General features: G+C 54.5%; 1 protein-coding gene across 5 annotated transcripts in view; it reads left to right on the top strand.

The window, feature by feature from the left end:
* Nucleotides 1-19,331, top strand: part of LRSAM1 (leucine rich repeat and sterile alpha motif containing 1) — a 39,768-nt gene that overhangs the window by 15,000 nt on the left and 5,437 nt on the right. For 4 of the 5 annotated variants that reach the window (XM_029921125.1, XM_029921123.1, XM_029921124.1 and 1 more), the window contains 12 exons: nucleotides 454-584; nucleotides 4,149-4,178; nucleotides 4,598-4,720; nucleotides 4,841-4,980; nucleotides 5,877-5,921; nucleotides 7,963-8,033; nucleotides 11,594-11,693; nucleotides 13,030-13,117; nucleotides 14,017-14,091; nucleotides 15,432-15,512; nucleotides 17,014-17,109; nucleotides 18,989-19,087. In XM_029921125.1, coding sequence (XP_029776985.1) covers nucleotides 454-584; nucleotides 4,149-4,178; nucleotides 4,598-4,720; nucleotides 4,841-4,980; nucleotides 5,877-5,921; nucleotides 7,963-8,033; nucleotides 11,594-11,693; nucleotides 13,030-13,117; nucleotides 14,017-14,091; nucleotides 15,432-15,512; nucleotides 17,014-17,109; nucleotides 18,989-19,087 — 1,079 coding nt within the window. The remainder of the gene's footprint in view (nucleotides 1-453; nucleotides 585-4,148; nucleotides 4,179-4,597; nucleotides 4,721-4,840; nucleotides 4,981-5,876; nucleotides 5,922-7,962; nucleotides 8,034-11,593; nucleotides 11,694-13,029; nucleotides 13,118-14,016; nucleotides 14,092-15,431; nucleotides 15,513-17,013; nucleotides 17,110-18,988; nucleotides 19,088-19,331) is intronic. The other variant, XM_029921127.1, reaches the window with a different exon arrangement.

The raw sequence follows: 19,331 nt of genomic DNA, 5'->3' as shown, positions 1-19,331 counted from the left end.
TATATTATAGGCCCAAGGTTATTGGCTACAATCTGTAAAGAGCATCTATAAATCAGTAAGAGTGAGACAAACAAAAGAATAAGGCAAACAACCCACCCAAAACGGGTTAACGGGTAAGAACCCTGTCGAATTTCACAGAAAAGGCCCACAGAAGGCAAGCGTCCTGCCCAGGGTCTCATGCAGCCTTCTCCGCTAACCTCACACTTTCTCACCACCTCATGCTCACGGGGATGGTAAAGAGGCAGCCGGTGCGCCTACTTATTCACTCAGCTGACGCTTACCGAGTGCTCACCACAATTCCGGCCCTGACGTCAGGAAGGGGGAGCAAGATGGAGGGCCCAGTCTGGCCCGGGGCAGGGGGGGCCGTGGACCAGGCAGGGGGAACAGGATGCTGGGGAGGAAGGGGACCCCTCTGTCCCCTCCATCGTGGGCAGCTTGTGCCGTCTCTTGCAGAGTCCGGGCTGGAATACTACCCTCCTTCTCAGTACTTGCTGCCAGTCCTGGAGCAAGACGGAGCCGACGCTTCCCTGGACGGCCCCGACGGGCCCACAGCCAGGTTCTCCAGGGAGGAGGTAGAGTGGCAGGTAAGGCGCACCTGCCTGGTGACAAGTGGAGTGGGGGAGGGGAGGCCCTGGGCGTGGCGGGGGGGGGGGCTGTTCAGAGCTGCAGGCCCTGGATTCCTCCATCGAACCAGAATTCACCCCCCCTCAGACCAGTGTGCTTAGATGCTTTCACGAGGCCTCCTGCGCCGCCTCCCCCACCACATCCCCACCCTTCAGCTCACCAGCTTCCTCTGTGCTCCCCGAACTCCTTGGGACCTCTGAATTTGCAGTTTGCTCCATCTGGAATTCTCCCCACTCACCTCTCGCTACCTCCGTCTCATCCTTCGGTTCTGTCTAAACCCCACGTCCTCCGAGAAGTCCCCCACAAGCCTGGCCCAGGTCAGGTCTCCTGCCCACACGTCTCCTTGGGAGCACCTGTCACAGCTCTAAGTGAACAATTACGTGGGAGATGACTTGTTTCAGTCTGTCTCCCCTGCTGGGTGAAACTCGGTGAGGGTGGTGCTCGTGTCTGGATTGTTCACTGTTGTCTCTCAGAGAGTGCTTCCTGCCTCGGGGTCCCCGGCCGTCCGGGAGGCCTGTCCTGCTCTCCGTCTGTGAGGAAGCACATGTGTTAGCACCGCCACAGGCGGCCCGCCCTGGTCCCTGGCAGTCACCGACCTCGGGACGAGCATGGAGGAGGAGGCTTGGCCAGGGAGCGCTTGGCACGCTGGAACCAGACGGAAACCGCCTCTAGCCCCGTGTGTGTTCCCACAGAGGCCCACGGCCCGGGGCGTCTGAGGGCAGGCAGAGGGGGCGCCAACTGCCGCACGCTTGGCCTCTTATCTTCCAGGGACTTGTTGCTAATCTCCAGTTCCCGGGCCACATTCCCTGTCGGACAGGCCCCACCGTGAACGCGTTTGTGGTTTTGTCTAGTGGCAGCTCAATGAGAATTAAAGGGGGGCCAATTTCTATCTAGGAAATCATGTCGGTTTTTCCTCTCAAAATATTTGCAATGAACATTTTTGATGCAAGATTAGCAGACTGAATATACAAAGAAATCTTACAAAGCAGTAAACCGAAACAGAACAATCCCAGGAGGAAAACAAATGGGCCAGAGATCTATCAACAGGTACTTTACAGACTAAAACAGCGGGCTCAGTCAGAACACGTGACCCTTGATCTCCAGGTCATGAGTTGAAGCCCCACCTTGGGCATAGAGTTACTTAGAAGACAGACAATGTAGACAGATGATCAGTAAATAGGAAAAAATGCCCAACTTTCCTAGGAATCAGCGGAACACTAAAATACCATTTCACCGTCAGATTGGCACAGAAGTCACTTTGCTAATTTCCTGGCCACAGTGTGGGGGAAACGTGGCCTCCTAAATTGCTCTTGGGAAACTGGTATTCCCACTGTGGAAGATAAGCTGATAATACGGTCACACAGCTCCGGATACAGCAGGCCCACGCCTCCGCTCGTATCCCCAGGGAGCCCCTCGTGCAAGGAGACCTTTACAGGAATGTTCGTTGCAGCCTTATTTGCACCAGTGACATATTGGAAGCCCCTGAAATGTCTATCAGTGGGTCCAGGCTAAGCCACCTGTGTCCTGTCCATACCACGAGCTAGGTCAGTGCGAGCTCAGATCACAGGACACATGGGTAAGTAAAAAGGGCAAGTTGCAGAACACGATGGATATAGTAGGTCTCCCTTTTCCTGCTTAGAAGGTTCGAATAGAGATCTCAATAGCCATTAAAGGGGGAGTGCGGTTTGATGGTGGAGGGACAGGGAGTTTTGGGGGGTAAAGGGATTGTTCTAGGTCTTGATTATAGTGACGGTTACATGACTGCATTAGTCAAAATGCCTAAAACCTCATACTAAAAAGAATGAATTTTTATAGTATGTGAACATTGCCTTCGTTGAAACATGTATTTATATATGAGCACACAGACAAATCTTCCGTATTTTCCAAAGGCACAAATTATATGTAAGTAGATGCGTGGACTTGGGTCTGATAATGGTAGTTATGTGACAGCGGGCAGGAGGGAACCAGGATCAGGCTGGGGTGTGGGCAGTGAATACTCACATGCTGTCTTTTAATTTTTTATAAGGAGAATATATGCCGATAATATCTGTATAATATTTTATGAAGTTTTTAATGTTTATTTTTGAGAGCAAGAGCTTGTGTGTCCCCCTCCCCCCCCCATGAGTGAGCAGGGGAGGGGCAGAGAGAGAGGGAGACAGAGGATCCAAAGCAGGCTCTATGTTGACAGCAGAGAGCCCAATGTGGGGCTCGAACTCCCAAACCATGAGATTATGCCGAGCTGAAGTCGGGACACTTAACCAACTGAGCCACCCAGGGGCCTCCCCCATGTGTATTAGTTTTGAGAGAGAGAGTGAGAGGGCTGGAGGCGGGGCTCAAACTCACCAGCTGCAAGATCGTGGCCTGAGCCGAAGCCATATGCTTAACCAGCTGAGCCACCCAGATGCCCCAGATACTGTCTGTATAATTAAAAATTAATTTAAAAAATTTTATTCCTACCCCCCCCCGAGCATAGGACAAATCTAATTTCCTTAAAATATGCTGCTTTTACAGCTCAGACAGAGACTGATCCTGGCCTCCAAGCTGGATAACTAAATATAAGGCCATTTAAAAAATCTGGTCGGGGGGGGGCGGTTCAGTACAAGAGTAGTTCATGGTCCTCATTACAAGTCTGAACAATATTACATGAACATCACCCCCCGCCCGCCCCCGAGGTAATTCACGAGCTGACTTTGTCTCAACAAACACCAAAACTCCGAGTTGAGCTTGGTTGCTGCACTGACCAGAACAGAATCCTGCTGCACAGAGAGGGAAAGATGGCAGCCTCCCTTCTGGGTTGCTCCCCACGTTTGCCTCAATATCTGACGATTGTGTGGTCCATTGCACAGATGCACCATGACTTACCGAAGTGACCACCTGTTGATGGGCATCTGAGTTATCGCCCATGTTTTCACTCTTGAGAACAGCTCTGCAAGGGGGCGCCGGGGTGGCTCAGTTGGTGAAGCGCCCGACTTCGGCCCAGGTGGTGATCTCACAGTTCGTGTGTTCAAACCCCACATCAGGTTTACTGATATCAGCATGGAGCCTGCTTTGGATCCTCTGTTCCGCCCTCCTCTCTCTGCCCCTCCCCCGCCTACTCACACACTCTTTCTCTCTCAAAAATAAACATAAAATTTTTTAATCTTTCAAGAAAACACTTCTGCAGGAACAAGTACACGTACCTTTGTGTGTTTGCAAGTATTTTGATGGGCTAGAGCTTTGGGGCACTGCGGGTGTGCTGTGTGGACAAGGGCCCATGCGTCCCACTTCTGGTCTCCCTTCTCGGTGCCACACCCCCCAGAACTGTCCTGAAGAGCTTCCTACAGTGTGCCGCACCAGGTGATTCTCAGCCCTGGTGTCACTAGACCCATCTGGGACCCCTTATCGACTATCCTTCCCCCTCCCCCCACCTTTCTGATGCAGCACCCTGGGGTGAACCCGGGAGTCTGAATGGTGTCCGGCTGCCCAACGAGTCTGGCCACATGCTGTCCACCTCCTCTTCACCACTGTCTTTTTTTCCCCCCCAGAACAGGTTCTCAGACTATGAGAAGAGGAAGGTAAGAGAAGGCATCTTCTCCTCAGTCACTTTTCTTTTTATCAGAGATCTCCACTATTAGAAAAGATTGGAGGGAACAGCTTCTTCCTGCCTCTAAAGTAGAGGGTAAAGTCAAGTTTTCGTCTTACATACATTGCTTTACCACGTCCTTGTGCAGCCTCAGTGGGTGACCAGGTATCTCCCCTTCACAGATGAGAAGCCTGAGGCTCAGAGACCCCCGACTCTAAACCACTGATCTCTGCCAGTGACCAGCCTGTTTTACTGCAGTTGGGCCCCGGGCAGGCGGGCAGGGGGGTCATTACTCAGTTTTAAGACCTAATAGCCTGCACTATTCACAGCTGAGGGGTAGATGGACCCTGCTCCCCTGTCCGAATGCCCACAGAGCCTAGCCAACCATCACCGGGATCTACGTTCTTGCAGGAACAGAAGATGCTGGAGAAACTGGAGTTTGAACGGCGCCTGGAACTCGGGCAGCGAGAACATGCCCAGCTCCTTCAGCAGAGCAGCAATCAGAAGGACGAGATCCTCCAGACCGTCAAGGAGGTCCGTGAGCGGCCCGGCGGGGTCAGGCTGGTCTGCCCACTCTCTGCGGGGGGAGGGGGACTGATACCCTGTGCAGGCACCCCGGGTGCCGGCTCAGGATGGCCACCTGTCCCGCTGCAGGAGCAGTCCCGGCTGGAGCAGGGCCTAAGTGAGCGCCAGCGCTACCTGGACGCAGAGCGCCAGCGGCTGCAGGAGCAGCTGAAGCAAACCGAGCAGAACATCTCCAACCGGATCCAGAAACTCCTGCAGGAGAATCAGAGGTCAGGCCCCCAGTCTGCAGACCCAGAGGCCTTCCCCCATGCGGTACCCTCTGAAGAGCCCAGGGTCGGGGTCCATTTCCCTCCTATAGTCTCCACTCCTGCCCCACAGTTTTCACTGTTAAGGTCCAACCTCAGTGCTACAATTTGCACCAACCCAAAGAGCAAAGAACCTGCTCTGGGCATGACTGGGTCTGCGTCTGGTCCTGGGACCCACACCCCCGGGGTTCCCATCTATAAAATGAGCGGGTTTAATAGAAGAGTTGAGGTCACATCCTGCTCCAGTGGTTCGGGTTCCAAGTACCATATTGCTCCGAGGTCAGTCATTCAGCCCCCAGTGAGATTTGCCTTTACAAATCCTGTCCAAGGTGGGAGCTTGGGGGAGCAGGTCTGGGTGGGGCTTGCGGGAAAGGAAGCCAGATAGAGACATCAGGAAGCCTGAGAAAGTCCAGTCGGGGTCCCTCATGGAAAGCATCCTGAAACCGGCTTTTGCCACATCCCCTGTTGCTTCCAGACTTCCTTTTGCTTTTCCCTTATGGGGCCATCACCCAGCAGCTCTGCGGCCCGAGCCTGCCGCAAGGCGCACGTGCGCGCTCCCCGCCGGGGAGTCCCGGGAAGCGGCCGTTCATCAGGTGCTGCTTACATGCCACGCGCTTTGTGGCTCTCCCTCTTTACAGATACTCCATGAAGGCTTTCCTAACTATCCCATTGTGCAGATGAGGAACCGGGCTCGGTGGGAATGAGTAACTGGCTCAAGGGCACCGAGCACTGAGGTTCTGGGGCTGAGGGGCCCGGGGCCAGTTACTGAGCCGCGTGGCCCGTGCAGCGCGGAGAGCAGTTCTGCTGCGGACGGGCCTGCGGGCGACACCTGCAGGGAGGCTTTGTGGTTTTCTCCGCAGGCAAAAGAAAAGTTCCGAGATCTTGAAGTCGCTGGAAAATGAAAGGTTGGTGTCTTTCTCCAGCACTTCCTTGGCATTGCCTTGTGGTGGGGGCAGGGGTTGGAGAGAGAAAGTTTTGCGATTCTCAAGGATTATGCCAGAACATTTTTCTAAAGCTGTAAGGAGATTCACCTCCTTAGGCAATAGTGAGTTAAAAATAAATCACTGCCTGCAAGTCAAACACACATGTATGTTCCTGAGAAAAATTGAGACGCAAATAAAAATTTGTATAATGTCCAACTATATTGCTAGTATTAAAAAAAATTAGAGGGGCACCTGGGTGGCTCAGTTGGTTGAGCATCTGACTTCAGCTCAGGTCATGATCTCACGGTTTGTGAGTTTGAGCCCTGAGTTGGGCTCTGTGCTGACAGCTCAATGCAGACTCCTTCGAATTCGGTTTCCTCTCTCTGCCCCTCCCCTGCTTGCGCACATGCTCTCTTGCTCTCTCAAAAATAAACATTAACGTTTTTTAAAAATTAGAGAAAAATCCGTTTCTTATTAAGGAACACACAATCTGGGACGCCTGGGTGGCTCAGTCGGTTAAACAGCCTACTTGGGCTTAGATCATGATCTTGTGATTCGTGAGCTCGAGCCCCGTGTCAGGCTCTGTGCTGACAGCTCGGACCCTGGAGCCTGCTTCGGATTCTGTGTCTCCCTCTCTCTTACCCTCCCCTGCTCATGCTCCGTCTTTCAAAAATAAATGTTAAAAAAATTTTAATTATAAAAAAGGGAAACACAATCTATTATGGAGTAGAAAACCGGCAGCTGTAGTTAAGGCGGAACAGTGTGCAATATCTTCACGACGCTGCATGTTATCTGTGCTCAAAGCAAAAGGACCCATCCTGAGTGGCATGCCAGACATTAGGGGTGGTGATCTTTGGGATTCTTCCTTCGTGTTTTCCCTATTTATTGAGACACACCACTTCAGTAATTAGGAAAGATGGGAGCTGAGAGGAACAAGCCCCCCTTCTTTTCCCCCCACCCCCAGCCAGGATTAACTGGACTCCCCCTGGTTCCCTGGAATCCCAAAAATAGCAGCATGGACTTTGCTGCAGTCATTGCACCCTCCTTCGAGGCCCCTGGCTGCCTGGGGAGAGCCCCTGCGGGGAGTTCCCACCGGGTTGCCGGGCGGCCCCCTCCACCTGCCCGCTGCTGCAGCTTGGCCGGGGAGGTCAAGGCCAAGCTGGGTTGGTTTTTTTGGCCCACCCTTAACCAAGTGCCCTCTCTGCGTTGCGCCTCTGAGCTCTGCTGCGGGTCCAGCAGCGCACTGGATGTGGCCTTCTGCTGAGCAGCCTGTGGTCCTGGGCAGGAGGCCGAGGTGCACACTGCTTCTCCCAACGAAATGCGACCCAACAGAAACTTCAGGCGACGTTGCTCCCTCCAGGCCACCGTTACTAGTCTACTCCGGGGGCCTGACACGGATGGATTTCCATGCCAAAAACCGTATTTGTCTTTAGAGTATTCCACGATGTGATTAAACCCTAATTTAATTAGCCTTCTGTGGACATTTAAGTTCCTGTTTTTTCATAATTTGTTACAAGCAGTCTTGGACCGAGTATTACCTAAATATCCCCGTATGCGTTTATGTGAATATTTTTGAAGGAAACACTCAAAAGACCTTTTGATAGGTCTTGTCCCCTCTCAGCAGGACAGGAAAGTGCCCTTTTCACCACCTTCACTGCTGCCTTCGGTGGGCGGTTTTCGGTTTTCCTAACCCCAGTCTGGTAGGGGACAAGATCCTCCGTTATCAGTGGTGTTAAGCCTCTTTCCATGTTTATGGTCCCTTGCGTGTAAGCACCTGTGAGGTGGCCGGCTGTGTCCTTTGCCCACTTCTCTAGGGGAATGTTGATCTTTTCATGCGAGATTCTCTGTGTACAGTGCTGGGGGTAAACTGGGCGCCCCTGGACGTGCAAGGTGCAGCAGGAGCACGCCCAAGCTGGCACATCCAGGAGGACTTCCCGGAGAAGGCGGTGCTCATCTGTGGGATTCCCCGTTGGAAACGTCACAGCTACTGAATAAATGGATGGATTTTTTGTTTTGTTTCTAGAATAAGGATGGAACAGTTGATGTCCATAACTCAGGAGGAGACGGAGAACCTGCGGAGGCGCGAGATTGCCTGTGAGTCTCGGGGTGGGGGGTGCGGGACCCCGGGAGCAGAGCTTGTCTGACTGGGGGGAGGAGTAGACTCTTCTCTCGGTGGGTCGCGTACAGCAAGCGCTGAGTGTGCGTCCTCGAGGGGGGCCGTGAAGGCCAGGCGTGGGGTCAGGCCAACTTGGGAACAAGCTGTGTGACCTCGGGGGCACTACGGCACTACTGGTCCCCTTGAAATGGGGAGGATGACAGCCCCCTCCGAGTGTCATTCTGAGGGTCAGCCGAGCTAGTACCTGGCACTGAGTGGACATTCCACTGAGCCTATAGGGTTTCTGTTGTCAAGAGCTGTGCTCTCGTGTCACTCGTGCTCCTGGGAGCACCCAGGCCTGCCGTTACCGGGAGGTGGTCCTGGGGCACCACACTGTCCATGCTTAATGAGGGGGGACCTTCCTGTCCCATCCTGAGAGCTCGGAGGATCAAGCCATGTGCCAAGGTAGACCAGGAGTCAGTTCCTTTTTTATTTTCTTTTTTTAAATTATTTATTTTAATGTTATTTATTTTTGAGAGACAGAGAGAGACAGTGCGAGCAGGGGAGGGTCAGAGAGAGAGGGAGACACAGAATCGGAAGCAGGCTCCAGGCTCTGAGCTAGCTGTCAGCACTGAGCCCGACGTGGGGCTCAAACTGACGAACCCTGAGATCATGACCTGAGCCGAAGCCGGAAGCTGGACGCTTAGCCGACTGAGCCCCCCAGGCGCCCCAATTCCTCCTTGTTGAAAGTAATGACTCTCTTTGGACGGCCCCGTCCTCCGGAGCCTGGATGCCGGGTTGGAATACTGCACGCAGGTCTGCTCCGCCTCCCCTCACCACCTCCTGCCGAGGGTCCTTCCCTCCCTTGTTTTACATTATCTGCCATTTATCAAAAAGAAAACTTATGTTTGCATCTCCCGAAGGACATTCGTCAGTAAATTGATTAGGAGTTATATCAATGCTGGAGGCTTTGTTTTCACCTTTCAAACTTCCCTCCCTCTTTTTAAAAATGAGCAATTTTTTTTTTGTTTTTAAATGTTTATTTTTTGAGAAAGCGCAGGTGGGGGAGGGAAAGAGAGAGCAGGAGACACAGAATCCAAATCGGGCTCCAGGCTCTGAGCTGTCAGCACAGAGCCCGACGCAGGACTCAGACTCCCAGACCATAAGATCATGACCTGAGCCGAAGTTGGACACTTAACTGATGGGGTCACCCGGGCACCTCAAGCATATATATATATATATATATATATAATTTTTTTTTTTTAGAGAGCATGCACACGGGGAAGGGACAGAGAGGGAGAGCAAGAATCCCAAGCAGGCTCCATCCAGAAGGTCAGCACAGCCCACCCAACACAGGGCTCAATCCTACAAACTGTGAGATCATGACCTGAGCTGAAATCAAGAGTTGGACACTTAAACGACTGAGCTACCCAGGTGCCCCCAGAAATGTGCATGTATTTTTCATAGCAAAAGAATTTCAGTAAAAATTTTAAAAAGGCAAGAAAAGGTAATAACTGGAGTAGTTGAGGACATAATATGGTAACAGACTGTGCTCCCAAAGAGGACATGAATCAACAGCCTCTTTCTGGAGGGCAGAAAGGGTAATTCCTATTTATTCATGACCTTAAGACTGTACTCTTGGGGCGCCTGGGTGGCTCAGCCGGTTAAGTGTCCGGCTTCAGCTCAGGTCATGATCTCACGGTTCGTGGGTTCAAGCCTCACATCGGGCTCTGTGCTGATGGCTAGCTCGGAGCCTGGAGCCTGCTTCAGATTCTCTCTCTCTCTCTCTCTCTCTCTCTCTCTCTCTCTCTCTCTGACCCTCCCCTGCTCGTGCTGTCTCTGTCTCTCAAAAAAACAAAAAAAGACTGTACTCTTTAGGGGCACCTGGGAGGTTCAGTCAGTTAAGCAGCCAGCTTTGGCCCAGGTCATGATCTCACCATTCCTGGGTTCAAGCCCCACATCAGGCTCTGTGCTGACAGCTCAGAGCCTGGAGTCTGCTTCGGATTCTGTCTCTACCTCTTCCTCTGCCCCTCCCCTGTTTGCTCACTCTCTCTTTCTCTCTAAAAAATAAACATTAAAAAAATTTTTAACTATACTCTTTTAAAAATTATTCTTCGGAAATCACCAAATAATCAGACTGCACAAGGATGTTTGAACAAGGACGTTTATCACTAAATAATTGCAAGAAGAGTCCAAATGCCCTCAGATAGATCATCCCAATAAACTTTGGTGATCCAGGCACCGCAGTCCCTTCACACTGCCTTGTGGACATGGGGACAGACAGTGACAGAATGTGAGAAGTGGTGTGTTTAGGGTTGTAACACTTTTAGTTTTTTTTATTATAGTAAACCATAGAACGTAATATTTGCCGTTTTAACCACTTTTAATTGTCCAATTCTGTGGCACTAAGTACCTTGTTCTGCACCATCACCTGCATCCCTCTCCAGAACCTTGTCTTCCCAAACTGAAGTTCTGTCCCCATCAAACCGTCCTCTCCACCCCTCCCCCCAGCTCCTGTCGAGTGCCCCATTTCACTTTGTCAGAATTTGATGACTCTTGGGGTCCTACGGCCCTGTCGTTTCGTGACTGGCTGCTTTCTCTCAGCATAACGTCCTCAAGGTTCATACGTGTTGTGGCGGGTGTCAGCATTTCCCTCCTCTTTAAGACTGTGAACACTATTCCCGTTGTGTGGCGGCACCTAGGTGGCTCACTCGGGCGACATGACTTTTTTTTTTTTTTTTTGAGAGATCGTTCGAGTGGGGGAGGGACAGAGGATCTGAAGTGGACTCTAGGTTGATAGCAGAGAGCCTGACATGGGGCTCAAACCCACAATCCGTGAGCTCATGACCTGAACCAAAGCTGGACACTTAACCAACTGAGCCACCCAGGAGCCCCTGAGGGTCTGACTCTTAATTTTAGCTCAGATCATGATCTCAGGTTTCGTGGGTTGGAGCCTGAGCCTGCTTGGGATTCTCTCCCTCCCCCCTCCCCCACCCCCACTCCTGCCCCCACTCCCCTCCCTCTTCCTCTCTTCACTCTCTTTTTCCCTCTCTTTTCTCTTTTTCTTTTCTCTCTCTGCACCCCACCCCCACCCCCACTCGTGCTCTCACACACGTGTGCTCTCTCTCTCTCTCAATAAAGTTTAAAAATATCCCACTGCATGTATATACCATTTTGTTCATCAGTGGACATTTGGGTTTCTTCCACCTTTGGCCATTGTGAATAACAGTGCTATGAACATGGGTGTGCATATGTCTGTTCAGTTCTCTGCTTTTAATTCTTTCATTTTTAATTTTTTTAAATCCATAAATATGCATTAAAAATTGACTGGAAGAATATATATTGAATATATATCAAATATATATCTTTGGGTGACAGAGATGGTAGATCTTGTGTGGGTGCCATTCAGAGTTTTACAATGAGCCTTTCAAGCCTAAGTTACTTGCATAGTTTAAAAAAGGGTTTTGTAAGGGTGACTCTGAGGTGGGTGACGAGGTGAGCCCTCTGAGCCCCCCAGAAGCGGTGCCCCTTCCTCAGCCCACCCCCCGTGTCTCCCCAGCGGCCATGCAGCAGATGCTGACCGAGAGCTGTAAGAACCGACTCCTCCAGGTGGCCTATGAGTCCCAGAGGCAGAACTTGGTCCAGCAGGCCTGTTCCAGGTAAGGTAAGGAGAGGCTTCCTGAGTAGGGGGTGCTGGCTCAGGCCCAGGCCCGTGGGGTGAGAGCAGGGCACTGAAGTCCCTGCCCCGGCCTCAGCCACGCCATCGGGGGCAAGTGGTGACTAGGCTTCGTGGCCTTTCCAGCTGGACCCCAGGATTGTGTCAGACTGTGGTAAAGTGACCGGGATCACGCCCTCCCACCTCTCCCGTACTTTCTGTGAGCCAGGCGCCCAGCCGAGCGACGTGTGTTAGCTTATTGAACCTACAAGGGACCGTGTTGTTACTAGCCCCGTTTGGCTCAGAGAGACAATGTGACACATCCGAGGAAACCCAGCTCGGTGGGAGTGCCAGGGTTCAAACCCAGGCAGAGTGGGGATGTGATCTCCGAGCATGCACATGAGTCAGGAGCAGGGTGTCCTGGAGGGGACGGTAATGGAGTTGCTTTCACACTGGCGGCAGCTCGGGGTCCCGCTGTCCAAGTTCACCGCATCTCTGTGGGTTGGTCTGTTGAAGGAGCCGCAGGTGTCAGGAGACGGGCCAGGAGCACGACTGCCCTTGGGTTTCTCCCCCTCACCCCCCTCCGCCCCGGCTGCCAGCCTCCCCCGTGTCCTCACAGGCACGGGGCTCTTGCCCGCCTTTCTCGGTGGTAGAACATCGTGCTTAGGGGTGTGGGCACTGGCGACAGACACACCTGGATCCAGGTCCTGGTTCCTCTGTCCGTAACTGTGACGTGTTGGGCCAGTTCGTTTCTTTCCTGAGCGTCAATTATCTTATCAGAAAAGCAGAGATAAATCAGAGTACCTACCCCTAGAGTTGCTGGAAGATTGAAAGGAACTCAAAACCACGATTATGCCGAAGCATGGACATACAGGAGGGTGCGGGGTTTGAATTTCTGTGCCCGAAGCCCTAGCCCGGTTCTCGGGGGCTGAGAGCAGACGCACGGCCAGGCTGAGGAACGCTGGGGGTGTGCATTGGGGCACGGATGTTACTGCTCCAGCAGGAGAGAGTTCTCCTGGCCCAGGTGTCTCAACCCAGGAGGTCCCGAGCCCCGTGCTGGCGGAGGTGATCAGGCGGAGGCCAGGCCACTACTTCGCAGGGCACCGCAGAGGGGAGTCCGATGGAGGGGTGGATGAGAGGACCCAGAGATACACCGACACCGTCCCTTCCTTCCGGGGCCATAGGGCTCAGACAGGCTCTGTGTCTGTGCCCAGCCCGGGGTGTAGCCCCCAGCAGGGCCTTCCTGGGTATCGTTGAATGAGTAAATGGTTTACCTTGACCTCCAAGGTCCCTGGCAGAAAATGTTCAGAAAGTGAATTAACTTGCTGTCTTTCTGGCAGTATGGCCGAAATGGATGAGCGATTCCAGCAAATTCTGTCATGGCAGCAGATGGATCAGAACAAAGCCATCAGCCAGATCCTGCAGGAGGTGAGCCCTGGCCCAGGGTGTGAGGGCAGGGGCTTAGGGTGGGCACAAGGAGGGGCACCTGGGGGGCTCAGTCAGTTAAGCGTCCAACTTTGGCTCAGGTCATGGTCTCACAGTTCGTGAGTTCGAGCCCTGCGTTGCGTTCTGTGCTGACAGCTCAGAGCCCGGAGCCTGCTTCAGATTCTGTGTCTCCCTTTCTCTCTGCCCCTCTCCGGCTCGTGCTGTCTGTCTCTCTGTCTCTCTCAAAAATAAACAAACATTAAAAAAAAAAAAAAAAAACGGGCACAGGGAGCCTGAGGCATAGCATCAGAAATCTACATGGAGCCCCGTCCTTAAAAAGCTTGTAAGACCCAAGATGCTTAGTCCATTAAGAAATGTCCTGACTCAGGAAGGGCGGGGGGGGGGGTCGGGCAGAGAAAGGGAGAGGGCGGGGGTTTTCTGGGCACGGAGGTCTGAGGAGTGCTCCGTGCTTCCCTGGCAGGCGCCCGCTCCCTGTGCCTCAGGGCTCCGTGGTGAGGACCTTAGGGACCGGACGATGATCACACCATGGGGGTGGAGCCCACGAGAGAGCACCTAGGGCCCTAGACTTCTTGCTTCCAAACTATGCACCTCTGTCTGCTCCCTCAGCTTCCTCATCAGTGAAATGGGGGCAGTAAAAGCCCCCACTGGCTGTGGGAAGTCCGTGTAGGATGCAGGAACCGCGCTGAGTGTAGTGTCTGGCACTAATAAGCCTTAAGTATTCTCCCCAAAATGTGAACGAGTGAGTGCAGTTCCGTTCTTGCTAACAGAGTAGTCCTACGTTAAGGTGTTTTGAGCAGATTGTGAGCTCCCCCTGGTGCGAGCCCCTGGGGTAGCAAGGCCGCCAGGCTCCCGCTGAGCGCCCCCACCCTCGCCCCTTGCAGAGCGCCATGCAGAAGGCTGCATTTGAGGCTTTGCAGGTGAAGAAGGACCTCATGCACCGGCAGATCAGGAAGCAGGTGGGTGCTGCGGGCTGTGCTTTCCCGGGCGGCACAGCAGCCCCGTGCTGGCTCAGCGTGCGGCCTCCCCCAGACGCCACCGGTTCCCTTCCGATGACACCCCAGGTGGAAGGGAAGGGCAGTACCACCGAGTGCGGCCTCGAGCGCCTGGGCGGCCTCTGCACCCACACGCCCCAGGCAGGCCCCCCCTTGCTGGGGAGATGCAGTCGGCTCAGGTGGAAGAGCTGGGGTGGATGGGGTGTCCCGCTGGGGCAGGCAGGGGTTCCTGTGTCCCCGAGGGCCTATGTGCTGAGGTCCTGGCCGGCCTGTGGGCTGTGCTAGATCCCCTGGGCTTTCCGGCGGGTGAGGCGGGCCGTGGGGCGCAGGCTGGAGACGGAGTCGGCCTTCAGGTGGCGGAAGTGGTCATCACAAAGTGTACATTTTTGCATGTTTATTTTTTTCTTTTTATTCTTTTCCTTTTTGGCTAAATCCAACTTCTCTTTTTATTTCCCTCTTTAATTTCAACCCCACCTTGCCGGACATGAAGCTCATTCCTCTGACCAAGGGTTGGTGGGGTCATAGGAACTTAGGGGCAAGAGCCATAGTGTTGCAGGCTTAGGGCAGGGGAGTCACTGGCTATGGGGTCTGACCCCCAGCCATCCTCCCTGTGGGTGATTCTGACCCACCAGGCCAGGCTGTTCCCCTTCAGTCCCTGAGCAGGGAAATCCCCGGGAAAGGGCTCACCACAGACCTGCTCTTGTCCTTGAGCAAGTTACTTAACTTGCTCACTAAGGCTCTGTTTCCCCATCTGTAAAGTGGAGACAAGAATACTTCCTAATACCCAGAGATGTGGTGAAATGACACAGACATGGGCCCCAGCACAGGCCTCGCACACAGAATGCTCCAGAAGCACCAGCCGCCACCATTAACAGTGTTACTCCGTCCCCTCCATCACCCTCTGCTCTCCTCTGTGACGGCAGTTACAGGAAGCGAGAGGGTGGACAAGCGCAGCGCACAGTGAGGACTTGTGTCTGGCCTGCACTCTGGCTTGAGCCTTAAAGGAAGGCCTGTCTCCATTCCATAAGCTACTCAGCACCCTCTCTGGTCCGGGCCCTAAGATCCGCTCCCGACCAGCAGGTCACCAGGACGGGCCTGTCCGTGTTCCACAGGCGCTCAGGGCCCTGGAACAGCTCCTTATTTTAAACTCCCACTGAGGGGGTTCCTAGGGCACCTAAGTCCCCTTCATTCATGAGCCATTCAAAAGCTTTCTTAGACCCTGCTTCGCCTTCAGAGAGCAGCACAGACTTCAACCTTGGTTAATGTGAATAAAAAAAAAAAAACCTGTCTCATCTTCTGTTTAGATTAAGTTAATAGAAACTGAGTTATTGCAGCTGACACAGCTGGAGGTAAAGAGGAAGTCCCTGGACACAGAGGCATTGCAGGTACGTAGGGCTCCCCGGCCTGTCCCTCCCTCCCGCCTCCCTCCCTGGAGGAAATCCCCACCCGGCCCCCCCACCCCGCGCCTCCCTCCCAGCAGCGGCTCCCCAGCGGGCAGTCTTCTCTGTGGCTGTGATGGGGGCTGAGCCCAGCACAGGGCCAAGGTTAGGGTCAGGTCAGCCTGTTGCTCAGCAGGAGGGTCAGAGGAAAGAGGGTTTCATTGCCAAGGCTCATCCAGACCCATCTTCATCTCTTTATTTTGAAGGAGGGTCACTTCCAAGCCTGTCTCTTTAAGCCATGCTTTGAGGGTGCTGGTTCTACCGTGGGCTCGACATCCTCTCGGGAAGGAGCGTGCTTGCTGTCCCGAGGATGTCTGGAGGAAAGCGCCCAGCTGTCACCGCGTCACTCCCTTCAGGCGGCTTCTCTGGGAGCCCTGGCCTGGGTGTCCTGCTTATAGAGTGTGGGGACAGCGGGGACCAGCAGGTGGCGTCCTGGCCTGCATGTCTGAGGCCTGGGCCTTCTCCCCATGTAGTCCTGTGTGATCTGGGAGCCGGAGAGGGCTGGACCTTGCCCTTCTCTGACCTCTTTCTGACCAAAAGGGGATGGATTAATGGTGTGTGAGGACCTGTACCCTACACCAGGCTTCTGAGCAGAGCATTCTGTCTGTCCCTGTCCCTGTGTCTGTTCTCAGAAGACAAGTCTTAAATGGTCTCATGGCTTCTCCACCCTGTGAAAGCGCGCTAAGGTCTATAGTCCCGGTCCAAGGTCTGCCGCAGGTGTGCCGTGTGATCTTAGGTCACTTCCCCTCTTAGGTCTCCCTTTCCCCACTCCATAAAATGAATCTTCCAGGCCCAGCCTGTGTCACAGGGCCATCCCACCAGGGTGAGCTAGCCAATGCAAAGCCCTTTGGGAGCCTTGGCGTGGTCCTCCGGGTTGGGGGGTCGGGGCAGCTCTCCGGGAAGCCACAGCCGCCATCCTTGGCGGGTGCCCGTGTCTCCTGGCCATTAGAGCTCATGGGGCTCCCATTTGGGGGCCCTCCATGGGTTTCCAAGGGTAGGAAACGAGTGGAACACAGACACAGGCGAGGGCTTCACCCCGGTTTGCATGTGCCTCCATCTGTGTTCGAGCCTTCCAGCCTCCTGTGGGGATGCACACCAACCCGCCTTGCCTGTGCTGCCCACATACCCTGCGGTCCGTGAGCCTGCACTCACGTCCCTGTGGCTTGTCATTTCCTTTGTTTGATGTTTGTCACCATTCCGCTGTCCTCAGTCACTAGATCCCACGCCTGGCCTGACCTCTCATGAGGAGAACATGGGGAGGGGATGCCCAGGCACAGGGGCCCCTCGGCTCTGTCCCCCAACGCTGAACCTAATTGAGTTGGGCCCACCGCGGGGCCCCCGCTGCCAGGCTCACAAATAGGTAGGGGAGGCGATCCTTCCACCCCCTGGGGACTCTGGGCGCCAGAGCCATGCTTCCAGCAGCCCTGGGCCCGCTCTTGTGTTGCAGGAGATGATCTCGGAGCAGCGCTGGGCCCTGAGCTCCCTGCTCCAGCAGCTGCTCAAGGAGAAGGCGCGGCGAGAGGAAGAGCTCCGGGACATCCTGGTGTGCTTGGCTTCTGCGTCCGGGTCACACATGGGTTCGCTTTCCCTAAACACACTTGCCTTTCTTAGAAGCATTTCCGTTATTCAAGTAACAGAGGAAGGGAATCTCTCTCCAGAATGTTCTCGAATGCTAACGTTTGGATGTGTGTTTTCTAAACACCGCGAGGCATCTTTATAAGCTGTGCGTGGACGCGCCTTGTAAGCGTCAGATGGTGCCCATCCCTCTAGAACCAGCCCTTCTGCATCTGTTCTCTTCGTGCCTCTAAAATGTCCCCCGCGCCCTCCCGGGCTGCCGAGCTGCCGCAGCCTCTTGCCGAGCATTCACACTGCTTCCAGTCTTTTCCTTCTCTAAGCTGTGCTGTCCTTTGTAGCGAAGTACTGAGGATGGCCGTGAGTACTGATTCCAGGCAGATGCCCAGGACAGGACTGTGTGTCTGGGACAGGCTGTGTAGTAAGCTGTGGGCAGGAGCTGCCTCACTGTCCCCGAAACCCAAATGGGTGTGACGCCGGCACATTGTCAGAACCCAGATCCCCGTTTAGGGGTGGCAAGTTGGGGTCACTTCCTCCAGACCCTGTGTGCAGCTGAGTTGGGGGTGGTGACAGAGGCCAGGCCCGCTGCCTGGGGCTCAGAGACCGAGTCGCTCGGTGGTGTCCCTGCTGCTCCACGCCTCTCTGAGCTCCATTGTGGGCAGAGCCGCGTGCAGAGGGCCGAGAAGAGGGAGACCAGCCTCCGCAGCCCACTGCCCGCTCCCGCCAGCCCCGGGGCATGCTCAGGCCTGGCAGAAGTGGCCTGTTCCCACTGTGCCCTACCGCTGGTGCCAGCGAGTCGAGTTAATGTGCTAACGGCATGGTAGCCTCATTCTCCTGAGCTCTGGTCCTGCGCTCCCGCCCTCAGGGGGTTGGGAGGGGCTCAGGAACCACCCCAGCAGCTGGTGACAGTCCGGGGCTCCAGAAGAGAGATGTGGCCACAGCCCAGGGAAGGCAGGGACCAGCGGAGGGGAACAGCTCTGCAAGGTCTGGGAGGGACACTGAAGGACAGTCAGGCCCCCAGGGGAAATGCCCGTGTTAAGTCCTGTGGCCCTCATCTTATTTGGCCCCCAGCATGTGGCCACATCCTGGCTGGCCCGGCTGGCTCCCCCAGAGCACAGGCCCAGAGGCAAAACGGACTTGTGGCCAAGTCCCGCCCTGACCCCGGGCAGCTCTTTGACGTGGGCAGGTTCCTAAGTGCTCTGAACCTCCCGTTTCCTCACCTGTGCAGCTGGAACCCCCTCAGAGCTGCGCAAACTAAGGAAAATGGTATCTCGGTGCGTAGCGGGGTCTGGCGCACAGCGCTCTGAAAACGTTCACCGCTGCTGTTGCTCCTGGTGTCATTTGTTCACCGCCCTGGCCCCAGCGTCAGAACCGTGCGTGGTCTAGAACTGCCGGCTCATGGCGGAATGAAGGAACCTGTTTCAGGAGCTTGTCTAATTCTTCAGCTTTGTCAGAAAGGGGCAGCCCGTTCTAGAAGCTCGTAGGGTCCCTAGAATCCTATTTTTCTCCCTGCCTGTCTCCAGCGCATGAGCCCGAGGAGGGTGCAGAGCGTGGTGCCAAGGTCCACAGCCCAGATTCAGGCCCCGCCCCCAAGTGTGCGCTGGATGAGATTGTTCGCAGCAGAAATCGAGGCCAGGGGCGGGGGGCGGGGGCGTAGAGGCACTTCCTGCCTTTTCCGTTTTGGTAGTTTAACTGGTGAGGCTTGGTGGCTGGGAGCATTCTTTGTAAATTACCCAGCACCGCCCCATCCCCTCCTACCGGCCTGCCCAGAGCATCATTCACAGTCGCCACCATCGTCATACTGTCACTTACTGACTTGTAACTAATGGTACCTGTTTCGTCCCCGGCAGACAGAGTTAGAAGCTAAAAGCGAAACCAAGCAGGAAAATTACTGGCTGATTCAGTATCAACGGCTTCTGAACCAGAAACCCTTGTCCTTGAAGATGCAGGTAAGGGCCGCTGGTGCCCACCCTTCCCAGGAGCCCTCCCGTGCCTCGGTGATACTCGGCTTCTTCATCTTTCTGGTTTAGTTCTGTTCATGTTTCTGGTGACAAGTGTGCTAGGTCCTGGCAGGGACAGGAAAAAGAGAACAGGTGCATTCATCTGGTCAGAGGCCAACACAGGTGGGCCCCAGGAGCTGCCTACAAACACCTGCTGGGGGTGGGACGGATATGCCCCCCAACACACACACAC

This window comes from Suricata suricatta, chromosome 13, assembly GCF_006229205.1.
Source record: "Suricata suricatta isolate VVHF042 chromosome 13, meerkat_22Aug2017_6uvM2_HiC, whole genome shotgun sequence".
Taxonomy (NCBI): domain Eukaryota; kingdom Metazoa; phylum Chordata; class Mammalia; order Carnivora; family Herpestidae; genus Suricata; species Suricata suricatta.
The sequence above is the reverse complement of the archived record's forward strand: the minus strand, read 5'-3'. Positions and strand labels throughout refer to the sequence as shown.